General features: G+C 40.6%; 1 protein-coding gene across 4 annotated transcripts in view; it reads left to right on the top strand.

The window, feature by feature from the left end:
• The first annotated feature begins 13,387 nt into the window (after nucleotides 1-13,387).
• Nucleotides 13,388-23,792, top strand: part of TPD52L1 (TPD52 like 1) — a 98,986-nt gene continuing 88,581 nt past the window's right edge. For 3 of the 4 annotated variants that reach the window (XM_008542814.2, XM_070556974.1, XM_070556981.1), the window contains exon 1: nucleotides 13,396-13,674. In XM_008542814.2, coding sequence (XP_008541036.1) covers nucleotides 13,656-13,674 — 19 coding nt within the window. In that variant the 5' untranslated portion in view covers nucleotides 13,396-13,655. Of the gene's footprint in view, nucleotides 13,675-23,792 lie in introns of all 4 variants that reach the window. The other variant, XM_070556975.1, reaches the window with a different exon arrangement.

A 23,792-nucleotide genomic window follows, 5' to 3' on the forward strand; every position in this document is an offset into this window, starting at 1 on the left:
TTTTATTCATTTTAGGAAATATATATAAAAATATATGTATGTTATATATTTATATGTATATATAATTATATATTATATATTTATATATAAATATATATTACATATTTATATGTCTATATAAATATATGTAGTATATCAGGCAGAATAAATTTTGAGAAATGCTCCTGGGTGATGGAAATTTGGTTTTTTAAATAAAGACAGTAATAACATATTAGATTTGGGTTTTAGAAAGATGGTTGGTAACAGTATGGTAGCTGAGTGAAGAGAAAAAAACCAAAAACCTAGAGGCTGCCAAATGAGTTAGATTAGGGCTGAATCACCCAGAGCCCACAAGTAGAAAATGTAACACACCACTGCATATGTCAGGAATTTTAAACTATGGGACTAAAAACGGTTTTAGGGCACTACAAATTTGGAGGCAGTAATTTATTCCCTTTAAAAGAAGAGACTGGTTAAATAAAGTAACAGACCTTATTGGCAGAAATGACACAACGTAAGAGACAAAAAGAACTGACAAAAGGATGGACTTCTTGGGTGTAGAAATATCATGCGCCGAGCAGAAATTAGTACAAGGGCAAGCAAATCTAAGCCACAGCAAATAGAGAATCCTGCTGATAGAATATAAGATACAATAAATGCCCCACAGCAATTCATAAATTATAGAAAAAATTATTTCCCCTGTATTTGATAATTGTAGTGTGTACTTCAAAATTCTCTTGCCTCTTTTATTGAAAATGACAGATGTAGGTGGAATACTTTATCTAATGAAACAGAAATCAGTTCTTGTGAGTTATCAGAACCAGAATGAGTGTGTGTGTGCGTATATGTGTGTTAGCGCAGAATAGCGTTTTGGCAAAGTGGGTTGGAGATAGCTCCCGGGGAGGTGGAATGAAAAAATATAAAAAGGTAGAAAGCAAAACTCCTTGAATATATTAGAGGAATAAAAAGAGAAGAAAACCTTTTTTCTACAGGACATTGAATTATCCCAGCAGTTTGACGGATTCTCTTTGCTCTCAAACTGATTTTATTCACCAGTACTTAGAGTGGTTGCTCTACTCACCTGACAGTTATGGGGAATAATTACACATTTTTCCTTACTGAACTGGTTTGAAATGTCACGTTGCTTGAGAGTTCCTGCAGCTTGTCAGATTGTGTTAATTTTCTTCATTTTTCTAGCGAATGCTTTAAACTGTTGACCCAGCTCATGAATAGAGTGGCCCTTTTCTTCCTTCTCTGAAAAAGACAGGTAATTGGTTAACATGTTGTTAGGTATGCAGAAAGTGAAGCATCCTGGGACAGATGTAAGTCAATGTTTTTAAGAGAAAGCCAACATAGTTTTCCTTTTTTCGAATTCTTCCATTGATATGATGCAACGTTTATTTCAAGTGAATTTAGTCCATTAAACTTGGTTTTTAATTTATATTTTCACTGACTATTCCTAATATTATTACAGAATAAACTGTGATAGTCACTTTTTAACTATACCCAGGAATGGAGGGAAACAAAATTAGAAATTGGAGGCAGTCTGTGTTAGAGCATCTAAGGAGCATCTGTGTTAGAACCCAGGCGGAGGAAATTAACCTGGGTTCACATCCCAGCTGCACTGTTACTAGCTGTCTGACCTAAGCTAGTTAAATAATCTAAGACTCAGTTTCTTTGTCTATAAAATGGGGATAATAATACCTAACTCCAAAGAGATTTTATAGTACCTAACTCCTGTGTGTGTGTGTGTGTGATTACTTATTATTTTGGCACTGTCCAAAATAAAATTATTAATATACACTTAAATCAATATTCTTACTTTGGGTTTTTTTCTTTCAAAATGAAAATTAGAATATGACCTCTAGTAGCATAAATAATGAAACCATCAGGCACTCCAGATTCTCCTTAGGTTTCGCTTACTTATCCAATCTGATCTCTAACTAATTCCCAGAATTAACCCTCCATTTCAGGGGGGCGGGTCAGCCTTCCTCTACCTGTGCATGCTTGCACCTGTCCCCATGCTTTTTTCAGCTCCTTAGAAAGCATTTCCTTCTCCCCACACACCATCTCACCACGCAGAGCTGAAGACCTATTTACTTGTCCTGGACACCTGCCTGACGTTACTAGTAAACATACTGATGCTGAAATTTTCTTATCCCAATCACAGTCTCTAATGTTTCTATATCTCTTTGCAAGTATAACTACCATATTATAAACGATGAAAGATAGTTCCATAAGTTTGTTTTAAACATTTTTCCAACATTCTTTGGAACTCTTTCTTGCTTTTGATAACTTGCATTCTCTAGGATCTCCAACTGAAACGTCACTTTGAGGCGACGTCCTATCTTAGCTTTTCCCAAGAAAAATATATCAAACACAGGTCCCTAATTCTCTTTGAAGTCATTAGTATATGGTAATGAATTAGTATATTACCATTTGTAAGAACATCTTTGCGTTTTAGCAACTGCCTTCAAGTTATCCAGAGAAGTGCCTAGTGGGAAGATTTCGAGCATCATCTGAAGAGTCAGGAGTAATTTTTGGCAAACAGCTGTATTGACACCTCATAAACCACCCCAAGTGAAAGCCTGTCCCCTCTGCCCATACATGACCTCATCCTAGATCAACAGGATGATATTTACATATGGAGACTATTGCTTCTTCAAAGACTCAAGAATAAGGAAAACTAGGAATGAGAAAACCTTGCATTAGTAAATTTACATGTGGCAAATGAAAACTTCTAAATCTCTAATTCTCATAATGTGATAGACAAGAGAGCCTGATACCATCCCATTAGATAAAAATATAAATATTCATAAGTTATTCAAAATGTTAAATACACTTTTTGAATGAAAAGATAAGGCTGAAAAACAGTCAGGTAGATATGAAGACAGGAGTGCATGATGAGTAGATACATGGGGAGGTAAGATACTTTGGAGGCACATGCAGATTCTTATTTCCACTCAAAGAGAAATAAGAAAAAACAAGGCTTGGAGCTACAGCAAATGGGGAGCCACATAGGAGAATGTGCTTCATAAAGTTTAGGCTCAAAAAAGAACTATAATCTGAAATAAAAGACTGTTCAAAGACACTCTGAGCCACAGAGGCACGCAGCAAGGAAAATGACTCAGCTCTGCCTCTGCATCAAGGTTAAAACATTTTCTCCAAGAATGTATATATATATAAGGGCTGGCCATCATGTGAGTTTGGGAACTGAATTAATGTTATTTGCAAGGTTCAAAAAAAAACCCTATCACAATCCCGGAATTGTAATTTAAAGTGGATTTTCGATTGCCCATCAGAAGCAAATGCTTTCTGGATGAATACATGCTCCTTCTAAGGTACAAACCCTCTCTAGGTAAAGTTTCAGGAAATATGAAATCAAAATTGAAAATCACATGCACTTTAAATATCTTACAATTTTATTTATCAATTATACATCAATAAAGCTGAAAAAAAGAGAAACATATTCCAAAAAACAAATTGAAAATCACAAAACAAAGAATGAAACAAGATGTAACTAATGAGTCAACAAAATCAATGACTCTTTTATTAGAATGACCAGAACAGAACACAGATTAAGTATCTTCAGTACATTTGAAGAAATTGAAAGGGGAACTGAAATCATGATTGTGGTAAGCTGAATAATGACCCCCCCCCCAAAAAAGATCTAAATTCTAGTCCCTGGAACCTATGAATATTACCATACCTGGGAAAAGAAAAGGACTTTGCAGCTGCAATTAAGTTAAAGATGAGAATGAGCAGATTGCCTGGATTACCCAGGTGGTTCCTAAATGCAGCCATATGTTTCTGTATAACAAAGCTAGAGATGATTTGACACATGAAGACACGAGAGAAGAGAAGAAGGCAGTGTGACCACAAAGACAAAGTTGGGGGTGATGCCGTCAGTCAAATGCTGGCAGCCGCCAGAAGCTAGAAGGAGTAAGGAACGAATTCTTCCTTGGAAAGTCCAGAGGGAACACAGACCTGCCAACAGCTTGATTTTGACCCAGTGATACTGATTTTGGCCTTCTGACCTCTAGATCTGTGAGAGTATACATTTCTGTTGTTTTAAACCACCAAGTTTGTGGTAATTGGTTAGAGCAGCCTAAGAAATGAATACAATGATTAAGGGACAAGAGACAGTAAAAAATAAGGGACATTTAGAAAAAGAACAAAGCTGAACTTTTAGAAATAAGAAATATGACATTTAATATTATACATAAATACTGTAATTATATAAATTATAATATGAACTTAAATTATGTAATCATACAAATATATAAATTGTATAAATATAAGGAATAAAGAAGATTAGGCACAGTTGAAGAGAGAATTGGTGATTGAAGATAGAACTGAATAAATTTCACAGATCGAAAGAAAATGAGACAGATAGAATATATGGAAGAAAGCTTAAAACACATGGAGGTTTGAGCATAAAGATTACTATACATAAAACCAGAATTATATAAGGAGATGGCAGGGAGAATAGAGGAAAATTAGTATTCAAAATGATTAATGACTGAGAATTTTCCAGACTTGGTGGAAGAGTAGCATGATAAATCCGAGCATAAAAATATAAAGAAATCCAAACATAGACAAATATCGAGGAACTGCAGAACAAAACCCCAAAGCAGCAGAGATTATTTTAAAAGCAACAAGAATAAAAATAGAGGTGACTTACAAAGAAATAAAATCAGTGTGACGCTAATTTTCACTCGTAACAATAAAACGTCGTAACAATAAAAAGTCGTGACAAGAAAAGACATAAGACAGTGGGATAGTATTTTAATATGCTGAAAAAAAATCAACTTTCAATACAGAATTGAATAACAAACTTTCTTTCAGAAACCACCAAGAAAGGAATTTCAAAAAAACATACATTAATATAAAACGGAATGATCCCAGAAGTGAGATCTGAGATGCAAGTGAATTTTAAAAAACCAACAACGATGTACGATGACATAAAACAGTAATAATGGCAAGTTGCTTTTTTGCTTAGCATTATATTTTTGAGATTTAACCATATGGATACTTGTAGCTCCAAATATTTATACATATATAACATATATACTATATATATATCATTTCATACAAATATACATTTATTTCACATTGTCTTATTGGTGACATATTGGCTGTTTACAAATTTTTGCTATCACAACTAATATAGCAATGAGCATCTGTGCATGTCTCCTTGTGCATATGGCCAAGGGTTTCTCTAAGTTCCAGGTGTAGATCCAGGTGTGGATTTGATGGGCTGAAGCTTATGTACATCTTCGACTTTACTAGATATGGCTGAATTATTCTCCAAAGCCACCATACAAATCTACATTCTCACCAACAAGTGAAAATTCACTTGCTCCTCATCCTGACAACACTATTGTTAGATTTTTCTCCCTTTTTTTTTTTTTTAAGTTGGTGGATGTGTTGTGGTGGTAATTTACATTTATTTGATTTTCAGTGAATGTGAATATTGATTTATTGGGCATTTATATTTCCTCTTCTTGAGTTGCATTATCTTTGCCCATTTTTATTGGGTTAGCGCCTGTCTTGATTTGTAAGTGATTAAATCATTCATCCTTGATTTATACAATTCTAATGTTAAATGGTGATTTTACCTTCTTCCCAGACAAGGCAAGAACCTTAGAACATTTAAACTCCTGACATATATACAGTTGTGCAATATATTTTAATTCCATATATATTTTAAGCCCCACAGAAAATTATTTTTGTTGTATTATACAGTCAATATTTATTTTGCTTTACCCCTCATATTCACCATTTTTTTCATTCCATTATGCATTTCTGACATTTCCTTCAGATTCATTTTCTTATTTCCTAAATAACATCCTTTCCTATTTCCCAAAAATTTGACAGTCAGCTCTCACGAGCCAGTATGAGCTGGCTGCAGTACTCTCCTGTTTTCATTATTATATTTTCTGAAGTTGAACCATCCATGGATTCCCGGGTTTAATCTTGATTGGTAAAGTGATAAACAAACACACACACACACTTAATACACTGTTGAATTTTATTTGCCTTCATTTTATTTAGAACTTTTGTACTGATAGTAGTAATTTTTTATAATTTTATTTCCTAGGACTGTCCTTATTGGCTTTTGGTATCAAGGTTATAGCTACACAACGTCTTTGAGAGTCTAGAAATTTCATCCCTTTTCCTATTGTAGGTGTTGTAAGAAAGTTATTTTCCAACTTGTTGATTTTGGCTACTTTTCATGGATAGAAATTTTAATTTTTGAAGCCAAATATGGTCATCTTTCTGCTTATGATTGCTTTCTATCACATTTAAACCTTGAAAGTACTCCTCAAACCTTAAAACTTAATACATATTCAATTGTATTTTCTTCTAGCTTTTCTACGGTTTAAAAATATTTGATATTTTAATTTCATTAGAATTAATTTTAATGGATGAGGTGAAAAGAATGTATCAATTGAAATTTTAGAAGTTCCTATTCAAAACCTTAAAAGAATGATAGAAATTCTTGGCTTCCCCCCCCCCATTTTAAAGATTAAAAAATGGGGAAAAATTGTCCCCATTTAAAAAATCTTTTAAAAAGGTTGCATTTAGTCTTGGTAAAATCATTTCACAGATTTTTCGCAATATAACATGATTGTTTTATGCTTAATTTTCTTAAAGTCTTGAAATTAACTTATCACAACTCTGTATACATGAACAACAAAATAAATTTACATATATATATATTTTTCTTACATAGAGTATGTGTTTGGTTGGAATTAGTGAATGTAAATGTAGATAATTCCTGAGTTAATTATGATATAATACTATATGAGGTCTATTTGAATTACTCATTTTTCCCCTACAATTTGCTTCATCAACTTATTGCAGGAAACTTCCCTGGAGAGATAGATTTTTCCTCATTCATGAGGGGGACTGACCACCAAAACACGAGAATTCTGAGAGAGATCTCCTGAACACGTTTCCCCAGCACAATTCTGTAAGCACATTTTCCCTACTAGCTTTTACTCAAAAGTTTAAATACTAGAATATTAAAATGTGAGAATATTTGAAGAATTGAAGTTTATAGTGCTTTTAAGAATTTTTCAATTCCAAAATGATTCTTTTTAATAATATTATTTATGGGTTTATTTTTTTCTTCTACAAATGTGTTGGAACTTTGGACAATGTGCAGTATTTCAAATTCAAATTGAAATTGCTTCCTTCCATTTTATAGTTTGCAAAATCAAAAGTTCATATTATCCACTTGCTCACATCCTAGCAGAGCTGACTTTCTGAATGAGTCTTAAGGCTGCCCCCACGCCCAGGTCCTTGAACTTGACATAAGCTGGTGTAACAGAGCTTAAGTTGGTATGTTCTTATTGACCAACTGCACAGTTGTTACGATCAATTTGTATTGTCTATCACATTTATTTAAGATCCAATTTAGACAATTTCAGCTTAAGAAAGTCACTTTGCAGTCTTAGAAAATAGCTGTTGCGGTCGCTAAACAATCCTTTGCCATTTGGCAGTGTTGTTTGTGATCTATCCTGTGACCTCGGACAGCAGATGTGGTGCCGTCATCAAGATATCACCCAGATTTCTGCCTACCAAAGTAAAGGAGCCTCCTGGTTCCTTTCCCTTCCCCTAAGGACCTTGTCAATAATCTTTGTGACATTCTACTTCACCTTTCTCTAATTTTTCAATGTCACTTGTAAAAAAGGAAGCCAGAAGTGTACATCGTGTTTGAAAAGAACTGGATGACACCTGACTTTCTGCTTTTGTTTTACGAGAATGGTGTGGTGATATCCATTTACCTAGAGGTCAGACTGGCAAGGACAGCCATTGGGAACTCAGCCACTAACCACAACAGCCCTCTCATTGGCAACAAGCCTCCCTGGCGCTGTAAAGAAATTGCACTTTTCAAAGAACACGTCAAAAATCCCCCGAGGAACAAGAAAACCAAGTAATGCAGGAATTGACTGCGTGGTGGAGGCCTTTGTCTTTTCCTTCTGTCCTTTCCTGCCTCTCTCTTGGAGTTTGCTTGTTTCCAGCACTCCCACCATGCACTGTTCTGGCCTAGCCTTAGTTGGTAATACATTCCTTTTCTGTCTTTCCTTAGCACTATTGAAAGAGTTGAACATTTTTCAAAGGGAACATAATAAGCACTAAGCAGAAAAATATACCAAAAAATAAACAAAAGAGATGCAAGTAGCCTGAAAATAGCCAATTTTGCAAACTACAGGTTTTGGAATCTAAGAAAACCAAATGTTAACCACAAAATGACGGGTGCAGGCCTAGGCTTCCTTCTTCCCAGCATCTCAGATTCCTTGTGTCTGATGGTCACATTCCAACGTGAAAGTCCACGTAAGTAATGTCTTCCCGGTCTTCTGTCACTCTTCTCACAACAAAGGAGATTGGGCAAAGAACACTGGTCACTCTCAGCTCAAGTGTATCCCTGGGCAGAACCGATGTAAATCCGTTCAATCTCCAAAAAGGGGAAGAACTTCTAGTACTTTCCTCAGGCACAGTTAGAGAGCAATAGCCACATGGGCCACTCTGCCTTCTCTAGCTCTTTGTCTTTCTCTTTAGGCATGAGGTAAAGCCCCTCTTTGTCCTTTCTTGGACAATGGCATCTATTCAGGCAGCAGATGAGGAAGGACTGATAAGAGAAGGAAAGAGGAAAACTCCAAGAGCAGCTGTATGTGGAAATCATGGGCAAATATCCCCTCCCTGGCTCAGCTCAGAGGGCCTGGCTGTACCGTAGGCGTCTCTACATTACACAGGGCAATCATTGCTATTCCTAATCATTCTATTCGTAATGATCTCCAAGAAAGAGCTAAAGTTGTGGTTCTCACCTAGGGGAGACTTTGCCCTCCAGGAGACATTTGCAATGTCTGGAGACATTTTTGATTGTTGCAACCAAAGAGTTGCTGCTGGAATCTAGTGGGTAGAGTCCAGGGGTTCTCTTATATATCCTACAACACAGCAAAGAATTAGTCAGCAAAGAATGTCAACAGTGCCGAGGTTGAGAGGCCCTACATTAAGATTTTAGAAAACCAATCCATTTTAAATGAATTTTAGAGATTACCGTTTAAAAATGATTATATATTTTAAAGTCTAAAGGAGTAAGTTTTAGTATTTGTGTATACTGGAACTTCAGGGTACAACGAAATAATATGTCTCTATATAATGGAAAAGAAAGCACTTTTATCCTCTGAATTCTCTGAACATCCATGTGTAATTTATGATCCGGGGAATATGTCTAAAAATTCTGGAGGAATTTAGAAAAGAAGAAATGTGTAAACTAGTTTTTTTTTGTAAACGATTTTATATAGCGTAACCAGTTTATTGAGAAGTTACAAGTTTTTGAGGGATAAACAAGAAATATTTGTACTTTTCCAATAACTGTTCCCTCAACTGGCTTCAAAATGCCTCCCTTACAGGCAGCTGGTCCAGAATCATTAATTTTAGTTAGTTTTTGGTTAGTAGAACAGTCCGATGTTGGTATGTGGTCTAGTCCTCTCAATCTCAGAGTAAACCTCTTCTTTCCTCTCTCAGCACTATTTGGGAAATCTTTGTGCATGTGTGTGTATTGGAGAGTTACAGAGAAAAAACTAGTCTGATTTTTTTTGCCCCTCTCTCTTCTAAGTACCAGCTCCTCTTGGTGGAATATGTGGTGGGAACTGAGAGGAAGGGGTGAAACCCAATGACTCCATATTTAACTGGATGAGATTGACATCATTCAGGCCCCCCTAGGTCTGGGTAGACCCTAACTGATGGCCTCATGCTCCACTCCTCTGAAGTTCACCTCTTGGCTTTCTACTTCAGTGGTCCTGGCAAGATGGCAGCCCACTAACTCTCCTGGCCTCATGGCTGACTCTGGCTGGTGGACTTGAATAGGAGTCACGTTCCAGGTCTTCTGAGGACTGGGGAGTTTGTGGAAATGGGGTGAAGGCAGTCCCTCTCTGAGAAATACCTCGCCAAACTCTCTCCCCCCATTTCCTTTCCCCTGCTTAGCAGCATGACGTGGGTGAGGCCAGCAAGTCCTCTGGCCAAGCAGGGATCCCACACAGATGCTGACTGCCTCTCCCTTTGTGCAGCCCCTCCCATCTTCCTTCCCTTATGGAGCCTCTCTTCCTCCAGCCTCGTGGCAATGTTGGCTCACCAGCTGGTTCTCTCTCCCCTAACTTCCACACCCCACATGGGGCTCAAGGGAACTCCTAGATGTTTTCCTACACCACTTGAAAGTGGGGAAGGATGGATTCAAGGTGACATTCACTCTGCTTCTAACATGTCTCAAAATGATCTGGCCATTATTAGGTTCTCAATGGGACTGTCAAGGCCAGGTCCTCTTTGCTCTGAGGAGGGTAGGGAAGGAAGGGGTAAGAGACATGACAGAGCCATGTCTAAGCTCTCCTTCAAACTTCCCTTCCCTCCCCAACTCCCCTGGAAGGAGGGGCAAAAAATCCTTGCTCTGCCTGCTCTCTTTTCTTTTGTATTATTTTATTATGTATTATATTTAATAATATAAACTATTTATATTTTATTAGTAGTATTTATTTCTTATTTTATTATTTCTTATTTTATTATTTTACTATTTTATTATTATTTATTATTTTATTATTTTATTATTATCTGGGTGGCAACTTTTGAATTTAAAAGCTGAGAATTTAGTACCTTTCACCTTTTCTGTGGACAGTTTCTAAAACGTTCATTCTCAATCTTGGAAGCAGGTCAATATGGCCTAGAGAGCTTTCAAAAAATCAAATCAGAATATGTGGGGAGTGGGGCTGAGGTATCAGAAATGTGTGGAAGGCTGCCCCCCCGTGGTGCTGATGCAAACGAGGGCCGGGAAGCATTGCCCCAGCAACACGGGAGCCCCGGGGCTGGAGGGAAAGAACACACCGATTAATGCCTCAGAGAGCGTGCTGCCCCACAATGCAGAAACCCAGGTACAGAGAGGCTGAGAAACTGGCTTTAGGTTACTCAGCTAGTAATTTTCAGAGTGAGAATCTAATGGAGCTCCCAAGCCCATGTTCTCCTTCAATGGCTTTGGAAGGTTCCTGAGCCCAAGGAGCATACTTTATGGGTCCTTTCCTGCTCCTTCCTCTCGTTTCTGGCTCTGGCCACTCCCAAGAGCACGCTCAGCACCTTACGTTACAGGTGACCCAAACCTGGTTTAGGCAAGGACTGTTGAATCCACCTCGCCTTTGGACATTTAGATTTCCACTGCATCCCCACCTCTGCAGAAAGATCAGTTCTGGAGGAGTGAACCAGGTTTTCACGGACTTAGTCAAATACTCACCTCTTCTTGTCCACGTGGAATAGCTACAGAGATGAAGAGCAAGAGGGGGAAGATGGCTGTGTCACTAACCCTTAAAGAGATGAAGGAAATGCACCATCGTAAGCGAAAGAAAAGGAGAGACATAAAATATACAGTCTTCCTTTTCATGATATGTTAACTTCAACAATTGTCTCTTTGGCTAAGCCATTATTTGGGGGCTAACACAACTTATGGGGCTAATTCCTTCATCCTTCAAGACTCAGCTGAGGCGACACCCTCTTTTATCTCCTCCCCAGTCTGAGCGAGGAGCCCTCCCTGGTTGCTCACATGCACCTATCCTATTGCACTGCCTTATAAAGCCTCATTTCTCCCTCCTTCTCACCAGCCCATGACCTCCCTGCATAAAAAAGATCCTGTCCTTTACTTGTATCCTTAGCATCTAGCGCAGTCCCTGGCACAGAGAAGACATTCAGTAACTATTTCTGAATGAATTTCAATATTTTATTATTATTAATGATAAAAGACATTAAGGGGGTAGTATCTTAAAATTTCATAAATCAGAAAAATGAGTCAGAGTTTAGATGAAGGTTAGATGACACAAGCTGGAAAGTCATTAACTATTTTTAGCTCCTTTTTACAGCTGGGAGTCAGCCTTAACTTGGTGTTTTATTTCCAGGGCACAAAGGACCAGAACAACTGAGCAGACTCTAAAAGTGATTTACTCGCTGATTCTGATTTGTCACTCGGTGCATCCATGGTCACAATCACCAAAAACCATTAAAAAACCCTATGCTTGGTGTTTTATAGAGCAATTTTAATGGCACAGATTACAAATTAGGGACATCTTCAACATAACAAAGAATACTGACTTGTTTATACATATGCCAAGAAATCATGGCTGCTCCTTCTTTCAAATAAAAATGTAAGACTCCATTAATGTTTATTAGTCTTTACTTTGAGAGTAACTTGGACATAGATAAAATAGAACCTACTGGTTAGTTAATTGTTTATTCAATAAATCTTTTTTGAGCTATGAATTTGTATAAGGCTCTTGGGCAGGAAATACGGAAGGCTCAAGATACGACCTATACTGGACCCTGACAGACTTTACCTCTATTTAAGAAAGAAAAGAAAACCCACTGAAAATCATGGCAAACCATTCAAGACCAAATGTAAATAAATACATTGTATGTATTTCACAGAGGAAGATAGTGCAGATGTGAGGAAAAAGGGGAGATCTGGAACGGCTAAAGACCTGAGGAGGTGAGACTTGAGCTGATATTTCTTCCTCCCTTCCGTGCTTTCTGGTCACATTGCCAGGCCAGGCTTGGAGCAGAACTGTAAGCTTCTGGTCTGTTCTCTGAAAACATGACTGCTTCATCAACTGACAGGTAGAGTCTACAAGTTTCGGATTAGAAAATATATACACAGTTGATGCTTATTATTTGCAGATTCCATATTCGTGAATTTGCCTCCTTATTCAGATTTCTTTGTGACACTAAAGTCAGTACAGTGTTTTCGTGGTCATTATCAGACAAGGGCAGAGCGGGAGAAACATGGGCCCACAGGTGCATACCTTCCCAGCCAAGGTCAGCCAAGGCTAAGCTCCACCTCCTTTGTTTCAGCTCTCAGACTGTAAACTAGTGCCGTTTGAACGCACTGCAGATAGACCATTTTTGTGCTTTTCTTGGGTGATTTTGCTATTTAAAATGGACGCCAAGCATAGTGCTGAAGAGCTGTCTAGTGTCCTAAGTGCAGGAAGGCTGGTATGTGCCTTAAGCAAAAAATGTATACGTTAAACAAGCTTATTAAGTTTCATTCAGGTATGAGGTATAGCGCTGTTGGCCATGAGCTCAATGTCAATGAATCAACTGTATATTAAGTAAAGTATCTTTTAACAGAAACACACATAACACCGGGTTATTTGTTGATCAGTTGACAAAAATGTTGGAACCAGAGGGTCAGAGGAACCTAAGTCTGCTTTTCCAGCAGGAGCGATGGTTCAGTATTGTAAACCCACCCTCCTTCCTCTCTGCCAGGGCATTTGCGCCTATGGCCCACCTCAGGGCCTACTTCAGCCGGGTCAGCCAGCTCTTGGGTCCGAGCACGCACCCTGAGCCAGCAGTGGGCGCCCTCGGCCCGCTGCGCAGCGCGGCCGGCAGGTGGCGCCAGCGGTGACTCCTTCCCAGCTCGGTCTGGGCCAGGTGGACTGGAAGGGGCGGAGGGAACCAGAAGCGGCCAGTGGTGGCTGCCCCGCGGTTCCCCACCCCTTCCTCGCCGCGAGCGCGAGGCGCGCGCAGCAAGAGGGCGAGAGCGGCGGGCCAGCTGCGCTCTGAGCTCCGGCACCGCTGCCTGCGTGTCTGCGAAGCGCCAGGGCGTCCTCGCCACGCTCAGCCCGAAGTCGGCCACCATGGAGGCGCAGGCACAAGGTGAGTGGACGCCGACAGCCCTGAGGGTCAGGTCCTGGCGCGCGCCTAAAGGCGCTTTTCCTGCATCACCTAACTTTGCTCTCGGACACAGCGGATCGATGCCATCTCCACGCGTCCGCAACTCTGCTCCTACCCGCGCCGGGGGGGTAATTCCTGCTCCCCAAACTCAGGATTTGCGGCGGGGCTGGGGGCCAGTGAGGGAGAGGTCTCTTCGCAGGAAATGCGCCCACGGAGCGCTCTACCGTTTTCCCCAGCCAGTCGACCCCGCTTCCCGAACCTCGCGGGTGCCCAAAGGACCTGTTGTGCAGCGTCGCGAATCCGCGCTCCGTTCCCTTTCCCTCGGGGGAGCCAGGAGGGAGCGGGGCTTCGCGTCCTGCAGCTCCCAAGTTCGAGGAAGAGCGCGGCGCGCGCCCAGGTGGCTCTGCGGAGACCTGGGTCTCCCGGCTGCGCGAGGGGCTTGCGGCGCGGGGACCGCCTCCCGAGGCGAGGGGAGCGTCACCGCCCGCAGATCTCCAGCAGCCCAGCGCCGGCGTCCCGGTTTCCCACGGCCGGGGAGCGACCTCTGCCCCCCGGGCGCGCGGGGCCTCCGGCCGCGTTCTGGCCGCCGGGCTCCCCGCTCCCGGGGGCCTCCCGCTGGAGGAGCCCGCGACGGCTTTATGAAGGGCGGCCTCCTATCTGGGGTCCCCCTCGGACCAGGGTTAGGGAATCCCGAAGAATCGTGCTAGAATGGGAGTAAAGGGGTTGTGGAAGGGAGCAGAGGTGGGCGGATGCGGAGCACGAGGCGGGGAGGTACGACCCTGACTCTCGAGTCTATCTTGGGAGCAACGCCAAGGAGGCAAGGGTCGCCGAGTTCAGCCTTTTTCAGCTTTTAAAACAATTATCACCACCTTTCTTCTACACTGTAGGAAATTCTGTGATGGCTTTTTATATCAATAGAAGCCCATTAAAAAAAAAAAGGAGCAAGAGGTTCCATGACCCTGTGCGCTCGCCCTCTGCGGGCGGAAGCGTCCTGAATGAGCGCCGTTTGGCAGGTGCCGGGGCCTGGAGCCACCCAACAGATTTGCTGCCAGGATTACAGTTGTCTGAACAGCGCGAACTGTCCTCGTTGGTTCCATCAGCCAAGATCCTACTCATAAAGCTGCCGTTTCCAGCTTCCAGTATTTTTTTCCCCCCATTATCTAATAGGAAAGAAGAATTCAGCCAAAGGTGGGGGCAAGCTTGATTTTGAGTTGGTCAAATTGAAAAGCACAGGTCGGCTTGGAGGCCTTCCCTCCTGAACCGAAACAGGTGGGAACAACACTGGAGCTTTCCAACCTGACTTGCAGCTTAGAGTTGTTTGGCGAGTCTTAGATACTGGCTCTGTCCAGTTCCAGACCAATCAAATTGGAATCTCTGGGGTCTGGGCGTGGGTGTATTTGAAGGCTTCCCAGGTGCTTCTCTTATTCAGTGAGGTTGGAGAGAAGCCACAGCAGGTAGGAAATTTTCATCCCAATTCTGAAGACATCTGAAATATGGATTGGAGCCTCTGGGGTCTTTGGTCAGCTTTACTGGTTTGCTTTACTTGCGAGATTTACTTAAAATGTTCCAGTGCTTTCCTTTGCCAAGCACGTGGTTGGAGGAGCAATCGCAGACTTGATTTCTACTTCATGAAATTAACAGTAGAAGAGACAGACATTAGTTTGATACTTACTTGATTTAAAAAAAAAATTGCAGGCGTGTTACTGCTATGAAAGAGGCCCGCATAGTGCGATGAGAGCCTGAAGAACTTGAGGCCAAATAGGTGGTAATCCACAAAGCGAAGATTGTTTACTGTGCCCCTGTTTCCGTTCTTCGTGCTTTACGTGTGTTGACTCATTTCTTCTTTACAGCAGTTCCATAACGTGGGTAGCGTTCTTATTCTCATTCCACAGAGAGGAAACAGTCACAGAATGTAAATTCCTCCTGACATCAAGTAGGTAATGAGTAGCAGAGTTGATGCTTTGAGCGCCCCGTTCCCACTCAAAACCTGCCACTTTCAAGGGGAAGGTAAAACGTGGGTCCCCACCTGCCTGTCCCTGCCCCCTCTGCCACTCTTCCCCACCGTCTGCTCATGGCTGGGTGGAACCTGAGCTCTGGGGGAAGGACAAGTTAAAAGGCAAATGCATTGTCCTAGGGGGACTTGATTTAGGGTGACTGTCAGCCAGGAGGAGAAAAATGCATAGACTTAAATCCTTAGGAAGAAAAGTCAAACGAACTTGGATTGGATGTGAAGGAGGGTGGGTCAAGGCTGACCCAAGTTTACACTTCTACAGCCAGATGGATGATATTTGCATCTTAAATCCTCATTTTCCTGCTACTTTTAAGTTCTTCATTTTTCAGATTTCTTCTTTTTTTTCCTGTCATTTAAGCAGCCGACATATTAAATTCTTTAAGACTAAAACTTTTTAATAAAACTTGGCTGTATTGTGCTAAGCAAAATAAGTCAGACAGAGAAGGTCAAATACTGTATGTTTTTATTCATAAGAGGAATATAAAAACAGCGACGAACAAACAAGGACACCTAGAGACTGGATTGGTGGTTACCAGTGGGGAGGTGGGGAGACAGGAGGGCGAAACAGGTGACTGGGCACGTGTGGACGGTGATGGATGGTAATTAGTCTTTGGGTGGTGAACGTGGTGTAGTCTACACAAATCAAAAAAGAATGATGTACACATTTATATAATGTTAGAAACCAGTATTACCTCAATTAAAAAACCAATAAAACTTTTTACAAAATGTTTATAGTTTATATTAAAGGGAAAATCTTCTTTCTATCTGGCACATTTTTCTGGCTAAATAAATTGGCTCTTAGATTCTAAGAGCCCTATGTTTTCCTAAGTGCAACTTTCTACCATGGGCACAGTTTATTTTAGAATTATCTAGAATGGAGATGGCTTATCTTTCTGCCTCTTGATCTAGAGACAGTGGAGATGAGTGAGGTTAAGCAGGCAGCGGCTGCTGAGGTGTCCCCTTGTCCTGTCCAGGAGACCACCCAGGTGCTCTGGACACTATTGGCATATATAGTTCAATAAACGGAGCAGCGGGTGCTAGGAACTTTTCTGTAAGTAAAATTCTCCAAATATAATATTTGACTTTATGAAAGAATAGATTACTTCTAGCAAGACAAGAAGGCATTCTGGGAAGTTCGTAGAATGGAAAACGCAGAAGTGGGATTATGAGCAGAGTGATTCAAGGAGGCGGGCTGGAGAAGGTGTGAAATGAGAGGCCCACCGGAGGCTCACGTTCCCAGTGGCTTTCCTGGTATGAGAGAGTTTTGCTTGCATATAATTGATATATTAGAGAGGCAATGTGGTTAGGAATGTAGCATTTTCCTGAAACATATGGCAGTCCTTTAAAATAGAAAGTTCCTGATCGCTTTAAACGACCTTTCAATACTTCATTATTCTAGGAAATAACTTTGTTTTTGTCTTTCTCAATGTCTTTAATGTTAAAAGGAAAGTTTTCTTTCCACTTAACACTTGTATATATAGATTAATAACTGTATTAGTTTCCTATGACTGCTGTAAAAAATTACTACAAATTTGGTGGTTTAAAACAACAGAAATGTATTCTTGCAGTTCTGGAGGCCAGAAGTCCTAAATCGCTCTCACTGGACCAAAATCTAGATGTCTACAGGGCCTCGCTCCCTGTGGAAGCACTAGGAAAGAATCCATTCCTTCCCTCCTCCGGCTTCTGCTGGCTGCTGGCGATCTTTGGCCGCATCACTCCCATGTGGTCAGTCTCTGTGCTGACGCTGCCTTGCCTTCTGCCTATGTCAAATCTCCCTCTGCCTCCAATTTATAAGGACACCTGTGATTTCACTTAGGCCCACCTGGGTAACCCAAGATAATCTCCCCATCCCAAGACCCTTAACTTAATCACATCTGCATGACCCTTTTCCTGTAAGGTAACATTTACAGGTTCTAAGGATTGGGACCTCATCTTTGGGAGACATTATTACAGTAACTATTTTTTATATTTGAACATTGTACTCAGGAAGATGCTCAGAAGTGCATGAATGACATAAAATAATAAATGTCAGATTAATCCTACCTTTTTGCAAATTCCATTCAAGTGAAAATGTCATATGTACCTGACATCGTGCTTTGCTCACAGGACATTTATGTACCCTCATATTGTTCCAGGAAGACTTCTGGCAGTTTATATGGGTCTATAAAACCCTGCAAGACAATGTAAATTAGAAATAGGTGAAAGAAAATAAATAACAAGAAAAGAAAATGAAGCAAGGAATGAAGCTCTTGAAAAATGAAGACAGTTATATCCTTTTCATTAATATTGTGTGGAAAATAAATTCTTGCTTTGTAAACAAAGTATGTTTTTTGTTATGAAACGATAAAGTAATCCCTCCTTCCCCTGTCTAATAGCAGCAGCACGAGTCTCCTGTATTGTAGGAATCAGATTACCCACGGAAAAAATTTATTTTGTATATTTCAGGCAATATAATCATAAACCCCCAAATATGGGAGCTAGGTGTTGTACATTTTGATTTATGATTTTTAAAAATATTATTATGAGTATTCTTACTGTCTTCAAAGCTACTTCCTAGTTTTATTTTCTTTCTAAATGAAAGTTTTGAAGTAGGTCGTGATGTGCGTTAGATGAAGTCAATCATTTGCAGCAAATCTTACACTGTTGTTGCAATTCAAATTCTTCTAAAATCTAATTGTACAAATGACAGATATTATCGGATATTGGAACCTCTTCTGAATTGCCTTCCCTAACATACACCTTATTTTCTTAATACTCTGGGTAGGCAGAATTTAAGAAGTTGTTTCAAAAAACTTAATAGCAGGAGAGTCCATTTTTGTGGCCTAGGATAAGATTTGGTACTTAGTGAGATACCATAAATAATAAACAAGTACTTCAGCAAATATTGGTTTGTTAAATATTTCAACAAATAGTTATTGATTATTGCAGTCATAGCAAATATTCGACAAGCACTTACTTATGAGAGGCAGCGGTGGGTAGTGGCTAAGATTCCAGAATCAAGGCAAACTGGCTGAATTTTAATCCTGCCATTGTCACTTCCCATTAATACGACCCGGAACAGGTTACTTGGGGCTTGGTTTCCTCATCTGTAAAGTGAGGATAATAATAACGCCTATGGCGTAGGATTGTAACAAGGATATAAGGACTTAATACAAGCCAAGTGCTTAAAACAGTTCCTAGCACGTGGTCAGGACTCTGTAAATGTTTGCTGTTGCTTTTAGTGGCATATACCAAGAACTTTCCATGTGTTATCCCATTGAATCCTTATAATAACACTGTAAGATAGATACTGTTACTTTTAACTCATTTTATAGGCAGAGAAACTGAAGGCGAGGAAGGCAGGGTTCAGCTCCGTGTCCATCTGAGTCCTGAGTATGAGCTTCCCCATTGTACTACACTGTCCCTCTGTGTGTGCTGGGCAACACATACTAACAGGAAGCAGAGATGAATTTGACGTGGGTCATCTTTCCAGGGAGGGCAGCAAAGAAGAGTCATCCCTAGGGGTAACGCACATGGAACTGATGAAATGACGTTTCCGTCTCAATGGGATTTTTGGAGTACTAGAGTGCTAATTAGAACTAACTCACGTTGATGGTCATAATAACAATAATATTTTAGTGGTTTTTTTCAATGCCAGATACCATGTTATGCACTTAAAAAAAATCGTGTTATTTAATGAATACAACAGAGTCACAAGGAAGGTAGTGTTATTTTCGTTTTACTGATGAGGACACTGAATGGCAGAGTAGTTACACAGCTTTCTCCAACTCATGCAGCTTGGACGTGTTGGAGCCCGGATTTGAAATCAGAGAGTTTGACTTCATATCTTGGGATTTCAATTACTATTCTATATCATCTCCTGAAATTGGCATGCATACGTGGTCAGTGTGCAAAGTTACAAAGAATAGATTTTACTTTATATTCTATATGGTCAAGGGGTTTTAAAAGGGCAGGATTTAATTGTACTGTCCATCTCACATATGGGCAGGGTCTTGATCTGAATATGATCCAGAATTCCTAAGGTCTACAAGAATAAGCCCCATAATATGGCAAGTTGGGGAGCGGGTGCTCATGTAATCAACAGCTTGCTGTTTCAGTTATGTTTTCGAGATGAAGAATTCTGTAGAATTCATAGGATATGTAATTCTTAGAACTGGTGTAGAACCTTATTACTAGCCATGAGAAAAAGCCAGTTAAAATGTGGAATGGTTCAGATATATTATTCCACTCGGTGTTCATCCATGTCCACTAATCTCAGGACTTGCAAATAAATGAAAGGCATAGGATCCGCGTGCTTGTTTCCGGAAAGTAGGATCTGTACTCTTTAGATGCTGTCTGAAAGGACTAATCTCAATGAGGACCTGAAAAAGAAAGATTTTTATAGTCTCATGAGTGATATAATTACTTGTTTCTACGAATATGTTATATTTATTTAACCATCTCCCAAGCATGTTAGCACAATACCTACTTTAAGAAGGTACCTAGTGGGAAAAATGAATAGTCAGAGGATTTGTCCTTAAGCTGCTGTAGCATCTCTGTGTTAAATTTTTATGGTCTAACGTGGCAAGTGAACAACAGGGCTTCAGCCTCGGTTATCAGCCTGGCTTGCTCTCCATACATGTGGACGTTCACCCTTCTGGACTGTCCCCAGGAACACCTTGAAGCCACCTGTTAAATTTACTGGGTTAGGATGCATTTAAGAACACATAAAGATGACCCCAAATTATGGATTTTCAAACCTGTCATTCTGCTTTTCATTGAACATTTAAGTGTATAATTTATTTAAAATGTATGCATCAAATTAAGAATCATCATTAATGTGCTAGGGAAGGCAGCAGAACATTTTAATGAATTTGAGTTGGCTAAAAGAAAGCTTTGGGTCCTACAAGAAAGATGAATTTTAAATAGTTTCTCACAATGTGAGTCATTCATAAATACTGCATTTTGATGGAGAGGAAGCAAAATTCCCAGAATAAAACCACAAATCTCCAAGAATACCCCATCATCACTAAGATATTGCTTTTATTCTCAAAAGACAAAGATCTGGCACTTTGCTGTTTGTGCTGTAGCCAGATAATGTATGATGCCGGGGAAATGTGTGTGTATGTTACACCTCATCCCCAGTTACCTGTGGTTATTTGTACTTTACACAAATTACATTTTCGCTGATGTATATCTGAAACATAGAATCCTCCAGCCCCTTGGCAGTTGCAATCTGCGTTTTTCTTATAATTAGACATTTCTTTTGTCAGTCAATAGCAAGAGTGACTTGTCAAGAATCCTAGAAGCAGATCATTCAAAATATGCTTGATTTTGATTCATTCAAAAGAAAAAGACAAATTGGGATGGGGGTGGTAGGAGGGGATCTCTTCAAATCTCTCAATTTCAGAGTCTTTGGCTGTTGTATTTTTTTCCCACGGATATTTCCCCCTGTCCATGAATGAGCCGAGAGTAGCAATAATGAGAACTGAAAAGAAAATTGTCTATAAATATTTTCCAACATTTTGGCTTCCAAAATGGATTCATTTCTACATGAAGACATCATGGAAAGACAGTTTCACTTACTGAACAGTTAGGACAGGCCAGGAGGAAACTGAAGTGTTTGGACCCTGTTTTTCCTCTTTAGATACCCCAGGGCTCCTAATGGAAGTTTCAAGATATTTGTGCTTCCTGCACAGTTTCTTTCAAGTGATTGGAAGCCGCTTGTAACCACTCTCTACTTTCTTGTATTTTCCCCAATCCCCAAAGGGCATTACTGGCGAGGAAAATATCTACTTACTGTGGGCCTACTGTGTACCAGACATGGTTCCAATTACTCATGAGCTGCTGCATCAGTTGCCACAGCCTGCTCTCCATGACGCTGCCCCTGAAAGAAGGAAGCAGGCTCTGGGGATAAGGACTTCCACTTTTTCATGGTGACAGTTTAGAGGATGTATAGACATAAGAACACACATTCAGTAATTTTTTGAAATATGATCTTGCTGTTTGAAAAAATCTGCACTATGCACGCAGAAGACGTGAGGGGAGCATCCACCAGCCAGAAAGTAGGTGGTTACTTCGTGGCAGTGCTTAACTCATGCACGTTACAGGTTCTCTTGCGTACAGGAGAAGAACCTGGCCCCATCATTCCAGAAGTGGTTTTGGCATCCACAAAGGAGGGAGGACAGCCCTTGTACTTACAAATAAATAATCTAATGTATTTGAAAAGCGTATCTTGTTCAGTCAGGCACCGCATAGTGACTTTTCAGTCAACGGCAGACTGCATCTATGATGGTGGTCCCATAAGATTAGTGCCATACAGCCTAGGTGTGTGTAGTAGGCTCTACCATCTATGTGTAAGTACACTCTGTGATGTTTGCACAATGGTGAAATCCTTAGCAATGCATTTCTCAGAATGGATTCCCATCATTAAGGAATGCATGATGGTATTGGGAGAAAAAAAAGGAGGTGGGCTGAGTAATAGTAAACAGAGGTAAAACCTACATCTGAAAAAAGATTCAGCTATTCATTTGAGAAGAATTCAAGTCACAATATCCCTCCCCTCGCCATTGACTTAAATTCTTTTGACTATGTTTTGGGGTGTGACTTCCTTCATTAAGAGATCTGGGCAAATAGATCAGTGGTATCGAGCACTGGCATTTTATATCCTGCCATCCCAAATCTTACAATTAGAGATGAATATAATTTTTTATGACCTTTGCTAATGGGGGGCACAACCCCATTTATATAATTTAGCTTCATCCCACATTTTGTGTACTTACAGTTAAATATGCTGATTTCCAGTGACCTGGGAATTCACAACCTATAAAAGTACAAAACTACCTCCCTGTGGAGATCTGACCTCGGGAAAAGAAAGAACCTGCCGCCAGTGTCTGTTTGACTTGAGAGGGCCTCAGTGTCCTCTCCTCTCTGCGGTGATGCCCCATGCCCGCCTCTGCAGAGCTGGCCTCTGTCCTTCTCAGATTTTTGTCTGTTCTTCTTATCCCTTCCCCAAGACTGAGGAAAAATAAATATTTTGGATTAATGTAATGAGAACTGTTATATATGGTGGAGGTGTAATGGTCCTGTGTAATGGCTTTGAGATTGGGTTCCATTTGATTTGAGGAAAGAGAAAATTAGCTCTTCCTCTTTAAAAAACATCCAGCGGTTAGTTCTCAGTCCTCATCTTATTAGCTGGCCTACCAGCATCACTTGGCACAGTTGCTCACTACCTCCTCCTTGGAGCTCTTGGTTTCCAGGACACCGACCTCTCTTTTTTTCCCTTCTTCCCAAGCCCTGCCTCAGTCTCCTTTGCTTGCCATCTGTACTCACTCTCTTGGTGAGCTCCTCATGACTCGTGCTTTTAAATTCCATCCATACCCCTACCACTCCCAAATTTATTTTCCCAACCTAAACCTGCCCCACCCCCCCCGCAACTTCAGATGGCCCACTTGATATGCCTGCATGAATGTCTAATAAACATCTTAAACTTAACGTATCTAACATTGAACTTCTCGTCTCCTTCCTACAAAATGCCCCTAGTTTTCCCAGAGTTATCCCCTCCTCAGTTAATGGCAACTCCATTTCAAATGCAAACGCCCCAAACCTATTCCCCCAAGAGGTTTTTGGTTTTTGATTTTCTCCCATCGAACCCCATTGCCAGGCTGTCACGCAATTTCTATTTTCAAAATATATCTAGAGTTGTGCACCTTCCCACCCCCTCTGCTGATACTGCCTTGGTCCAGGCCGCATCATCTCTCACCAGGGTTCTGCACGAGTTTCCTCGCTCGTTTCCCTGCTTGGGCCCTGGTCTAACTTCAGTCTCTTCCCAACGTGGTAACTGGAGCGAATGATGCTCTCAAAACACATAGTATCATGCCACTCTTCCCTTCAGAACTCTACAGGAGCTCCTCATTTCACTCGGAACAAAGGGCAGAGTCCTTACAGTGGCCACAAGGGTGCTGCTGCGTGATCTGTCGTTCCTCACCATTGCTTCCCTGAGCCCAGCTCCTGATGCGCTCCCGGTTAATTCCATTTGCTTCCTCTTCAGAGCCTTTCAACTTACTAAGCCCGCTGCCTCAAACTCTTCCTCAGATAGCTGCCTCGCTTG

The sequence above is a fragment of the Equus przewalskii genome, chromosome 9 (assembly GCF_037783145.1).
Source record: "Equus przewalskii isolate Varuska chromosome 9, EquPr2, whole genome shotgun sequence".
Taxonomy (NCBI): Eukaryota; Metazoa; Chordata; class Mammalia; order Perissodactyla; family Equidae; genus Equus; species Equus przewalskii.